At 49.1% G+C, this 4,432-nt stretch overlaps 4 protein-coding genes across 6 annotated transcripts in view; 2 read left to right on the top strand and 2 right to left on the bottom strand.

Moving 5' to 3' along the window:
• PPTG_23603 (hypothetical protein) overlaps nt 1-323 on the bottom strand; it is a gene marked incomplete at its 5' end in the record, with an annotated part of 6,780 nt that extends 6,457 nt beyond the window's left edge. Inside the window, one exon of the mRNA XM_008912038.1 lies at nt 30-323. Within this exon, the coding sequence (XP_008910286.1) occupies nt 30-323 (294 nt within the window). The remainder of the gene's footprint in view (nt 1-29) is intronic.
• Nucleotides 324-398: 75 nt separating this feature from the next.
• PPTG_15034 (hypothetical protein) lies at nt 399-1,998 on the top strand. 3 transcript variants are annotated; one of them, XM_008912035.1, is made up of 4 exons: nt 399-451; nt 652-1,027; nt 1,098-1,555; nt 1,617-1,998. In XM_008912035.1, the coding sequence occupies exons 1-4, from the start codon at nt 438-440 to the stop codon at nt 1,804-1,806; spliced, it is 1,038 nt and encodes a 345-aa protein (XP_008910283.1). In that variant the 5' UTR covers nt 399-437; the 3' UTR covers nt 1,807-1,998. The 3 variants fall into 3 exon arrangements, with proteins under 3 accessions (XP_008910283.1, XP_008910284.1, XP_008910285.1); XM_008912036.1 differs by having other exon boundaries at nt 1,098-1,998; XM_008912037.1 differs by having other exon boundaries at nt 399-1,027.
• PPTG_15033 (hypothetical protein) lies at nt 1,044-3,323 on the bottom strand. Its single transcript, XM_008912034.1, has 4 exons — nt 2,591-3,323; nt 2,462-2,522; nt 1,981-2,396; nt 1,044-1,912 (listed from the first exon to the last, which is right to left on the bottom strand). The coding sequence occupies exons 1-4, from the start codon at nt 3,299-3,301 to the stop codon at nt 1,856-1,858; spliced, it is 1,245 nt and encodes a 414-aa protein (XP_008910282.1). The 5' UTR covers nt 3,302-3,323; the 3' UTR covers nt 1,044-1,855.
• A 197-nt stretch (nt 3,324-3,520) lies between these two features.
• On the top strand, nt 3,521-3,921 carry PPTG_15032 (hypothetical protein; the record flags this gene model as incomplete). Its single annotated transcript, XM_008912033.1, has 2 exons — nt 3,521-3,732; nt 3,783-3,921. The coding sequence occupies 2 exons, from the start codon at nt 3,521-3,523 to the stop codon at nt 3,919-3,921; spliced, it is 351 nt and encodes a 116-aa protein (XP_008910281.1).
• Nucleotides 3,922-4,432: the final 511 nt, after the last annotated feature.

Raw genomic sequence — 4,432 nt, 5'->3', positions numbered from 1 at the left:
CGCTTGGTGCGCATCAGTGCGTCACCCACAGTCGCCGTCTTGGCGTTAATCTCTTGGCTGTCAGCGTCTAGGAATTTGACGGGGATTGTGGGCGCTGTACCGCCGTTCCTGTGCTTGTTCTTGCGTTTGGAGCCTCCGGGGATTGATACATTGGACGCCAGAAGCTGCAGACGGTAGCGTACGCGGTCTAATTTCTCAGTGCAAGGGCGGTAGAAGCTCTTGCGGTCATCGTGTAGGCGAAGCTGCAGCGTGAGGTGCGTCGCATGCGGCTCCAAGCTCACGTGGGCTACGCGGGTATCATTAGGTGACCTCGAGGTGGCCATTATTGCGAGAATTGTTTCGTTGGCTTTAATTCGTTGAAAAAGGTTGTCCGATTTAGACCAATCACAAATAGGAATTGAACCTACTGACATGTTGTGTTCAAACTCGCACAAAACATGGCGGCAGTCGAGTACGTGGTTATCAGCTTTACATGTGTATATCTCCGCCTCTAGCAATCGGTCACTGCTTCCATTGCGATGACCTGTTAGCAGAGGATCTTCCCCATTTAATGCGAGCTCCTTTGCCCCTATCCTTCAAAAATGAGGCCACAGGAGCATATTCTAATTGAGGACTTCAATGCTGATTGTTATCATGCTGTTTTACATCCAGCGAATGCGTCGTCGTCATTGATGGAGCCAACGTGGCGTGTCAGAAAGATGGCAAGGCTCATATCCCCAAGCTCGCAGCCGCCATCAGGTTCTTCCGTTCGCTGGAACCCGCTGCTGGACAATATCCCGTCAAGTGTGTGGCATTTGCGCCCAACTTCTGGCTTAACGTGAAACCCACGCCCGGCAGTGCCGGACCCAGGGAGAACGGGGCCATGGAAACGGACGACTGGGCGCTGCTTAACGAACTGGTACAGAAGGATCACGTGATCCTCACGCCTTCGCAAGCTCACGACGACTTCTACGTTATCGACTACGCTGTCAAGTACAACGGATTCATCGTCACGAACGATATGTTCCGGGATCATGTATCCAACAAGGTAAGGAATTAAGAGAGGAGTTGTTGTATCCAGCTCTTTATGCTGATGTTAAGAATGTGTGTATTGCTAGCGAACTTTTCATGGCAAGAGATTGACGAGCAGTTGGGTGCGTTCGCACTGCATCGACTTCACCTTCGTGGGGAAGGAATTTATGCCCAACCCGCGTGCGATGGAGCGCGTATTTAACTTCCAGCCGTCTGCAACAGAGTCGCTTCCGTCTGCTGGCACTCCGTCGTCGAGTTCTAGTCTGCATAGAACGCAGTCGAGTAATGAGAACGTAGAGGCTGATAACGTGAATGAGGACGGGATGGTGGTCGATCACAAAGGAACGAAGCGGAGCAAGAACATCGATCTCTCGGAAGTGACGTACTATAAAGTACCACGCGAACTGCTACCGATGCTGCATGGGGAAGGCGGCGAAACGATGGACAAGTTCCAGGAGTATACAGGGACTTATATCGTACTACCTTCTCACTCGGCATCAGCATCTCCATCGGTGTCGAATGTATTGACATTGTCGATCTATGGGTAAGTCCATTGTGAGGATGTAATCAGAGGCATGTGATGCTGATGCTGTACTGTGATAAAGGCCGGAAGCAAGTAGACAGCAGGCTGTGGGTCATCTGGACGCGTTCCTTCTCCAAATGCAGCAGCAGTACGCTTATCAACAGCAGCAACAGTACATGGCCAGCCAAGCAGGGATGCATCCACAGCAACAGCAGTACGCACCAAGCAATGGCACCCAAGACGACCACATGATGGAGATCGATCCCTACTAGAGTCAACTGGGTATTTGCACAAGACAGAAATGCTGCGTGAGCCTCTAAATTATTTCCATCCTCGCTTGTACCCGTCATTGTCAGCCTCTCCGAACTTCTTCTCGTCCTGTTCACAACAAATAAATGCATTTGTTAGACTTGTAACCTTTGTACAGCAAGAAACCATATACGTACCCTTGTTTCTTCTTTCCATCCATGAGCATCCATCTCCTTCCGTCGCTTGCCTCCTTTCTGGAACGATCGCCAGTTGCCAACTCGCTGCTCTCGACGGTCCGTTTCCGCCCACGAGCGTTCGCGTTTAAACATATTCGCGACTTTAGCCTGTTCTTTCTCCTCCTGCTCCGCCTCACGTCGTCGCTGAGCTGCTTCGCGCTTCTCGATATTTTGACGTCGGTTTTCGATCTCTGCAAACGCGCGCATCACAGCCTTGTCCACCGCTTCCTTTAGATCGCCAAGTTCGCTCTCATTAACGCCCTTCTTGAGCTTCTGACGACGCTCCTTCTCAACCTCCTGAGTGGCATTCTCGATCGTACGAATAAACATCTTGCGACGGTCTTCCTGAGTGATGAGGTTGTACGCCTTCTTCACCTCTAAAACAATACATAAACATGAATTAATTAACACTGAAATCTACATAGAAACATAGTCTTCGTGCCTTCAAACGCCTCTCGAGCCTTCGGATTGCGGCATTTGTCCGGATGCACCATCGTCGATATCTGCAATAATTTACAAACGTCATTTACTCTTGTAACAGCATCGAAATATGAGTTTAATAGCCTCTTACCTTCCGGTAATGCTGCTTCATGTCCTCTTCCGTGGCATCGATATCCAACATGAGTACTCCAAATGGGTTCAAGTTGATCCACTTGAAATGAGGCTGCAGTAATCGCTCAATCTGTTTGTCGGATGTGCCGAAATCCACCGGCGGCTTCTCCTTCTCCTCCTTTTTAATACAATTGGCGTTTTCCTCCAGCTCCTGTACTTCCGACATGAACTCAGCCAGCAGTGCGTCCTCGTCATTCGGCTCGTTCTTCTTCTCCTGTTCTCGTCTCTCTTCAGCCTCTTTCCTCACCCTTTCCTGCTCTTTAGCCTGTTCTTTCAGCTGCTTACTGTGCTCTTGTCCGGCAGCATAAGCCTCTTCCGACGCTTGTAGCAGCGACGTATTGTCCGGATTCAGTTTGAGGCCCTCATTGTACGTGGCACGCGCCGCGTCAAAGCGCAGTAGCGCATGCTCGGCTGCACCCTTGCGGCTGTAGCCTTTCCACCAATCAGGCTTGAGTTCGATACACTTCTCCGCATCCTTGAGGGCTTTACCGCGTGCGTCTCCCATAGCCAAATACGCTGCTGAGCGATTGCTGTAATACACAGCATTTTCAGGGTCAAGCTCGATCGCGCGTGTGTACATCTCCACCGCATCGGCGAACTGCTTGTCAGCCAGCAGCTTGTTGCCCTCGACCTTGAAGGCCTCGGCTTGCTCCGCCCACTCCTCGGCCATGTCAAAATGGAAATTGTGGACGAAATACCTCTGTGATAAGATATATGTACACATAGTCGTCCATGTATTCGATATAGGAGGTGAATAAGTTCCGTTACATTTTTTTAAAGTTTATTATTTCAGAATTTTTCCTAACGTTCTTTTTTTTTTTTCATTTTTCTTTACCTTGTCAATCTATTCAACAACTTAACTGCAAAATCTACCAGTATCGGTGACACGATGGCGGAAGCGAGTCTGTTCTGTGCGGTTATCGGGGTAGAGCGTGTGTTTCTAGTCGATATCGCCCAGAGCAAGACAGTGGGGAATTTGAAGATCGCGATCAAGGATCAGAAGATAGGTGTCTTGGGCGAAGTCGATGCCGAGAGGCTACAACTTTTCTGGTCTGGCACAACAGCAAGTGGCTGGCAACCGATTCTGACAATGTCAAGCAGGTAAGGCAGGGAAGAACGACAGGAATCGCCGACGCTCTAACGCAGAACAGCAAAGAGCTAGTTGAGTCGGCTGATCTTGATAACGTGCTGGAGGGCAAGGGTCCTTTGACATCCAAGCAATTCCACGTTCTTATGAAGATTGTGCCACAAACCAAGCTCAAACGACAAAGGAATGGAGGAAGACGGTGAAAAGATGAGTACTAAGAGCAAGTTGTTGCCAAGAAGTATTTTGTGTCCGGCGGGCGTATTCGTGATTTCAAATACCAATACGAGATTGTTTAGCTAGAGCGTTGAGTCGTCTTACTATCGAGAGCGCCAACGTCCTGCTTGTAAAGGATGGGTGTATCTCGGACAAGCAAATAGACCGTATTCGAATGATATTAAGTGGTGGATGTTGCACAAGCAGCGCGGTATACTTACCAACCTCCTGGAGACCATGAGTCAGTTCGATAATGGCGTCAAACCACTTGAGTGGCATGGTCCAACCAGATTTCTTCGGATAGCTTGCCGTGGTTGCTAAATCGATGGACGATGCTCGCCTTCAAGGCATTGCACTTGAGTAATTTTCCACGCACTGGTTCGACGCCAAGATGTTGTTCCGATATCATATACGAAGTATACGAACGTGCATCGGACGTCAAAAGTGGATTAGATTGGTATGTTTCGAAGATTTTAAAAAAACTAACGTAAGAAAAACGTT

This window comes from Phytophthora parasitica (assembly GCF_000247585.1).
Source record: "Phytophthora parasitica INRA-310 unplaced genomic scaffold supercont2.44, whole genome shotgun sequence".
In the NCBI taxonomy this organism is placed as follows: domain Eukaryota; phylum Oomycota; class Peronosporomycetes; order Peronosporales; family Peronosporaceae; genus Phytophthora; species Phytophthora nicotianae.
The sequence above is the reverse complement of the archived record's forward strand: the minus strand, read 5'-3'. Positions and strand labels throughout refer to the sequence as shown.

What these genes read in the sequence shown, in the direction of transcription:
- PPTG_15034 (XM_008912035.1), top strand. An exon ending in GGGATCATGTATCCAACAAG is followed by an intron (nt 1,028 to 1,097) that starts GTAAGGAATTAA and finishes GTGTATTGCTAG; the next exon opens with CGAACTTTTCATGGCAAGAG. An exon ending in TTGACATTGTCGATCTATGG is followed by an intron (nt 1,556 to 1,616) that starts GTAAGTCCATTG and finishes ACTGTGATAAAG; the next exon opens with GCCGGAAGCAAGTAGACAGC.
- PPTG_15033 (XM_008912034.1), bottom strand. Translation starts at nt 3,301, where the DNA reads ATGGCCGAGGAGTGGGCGGAGCAAGCCGAGGCCTTCAAGGTCGAGGGC. An exon ending in TGAAGCAGCATTACCGGAAG is followed by an intron (nt 2,523 to 2,590) that starts GTAAGAGGCTAT and finishes AAATTATTGCAG; the next exon opens with ATATCGACGATGGTGCATCC. An exon ending in GGCTCGAGAGGCGTTTGAAG is followed by an intron (nt 2,397 to 2,461) that starts GCACGAAGACTA and finishes GTATTGTTTTAG; the next exon opens with AGGTGAAGAAGGCGTACAAC.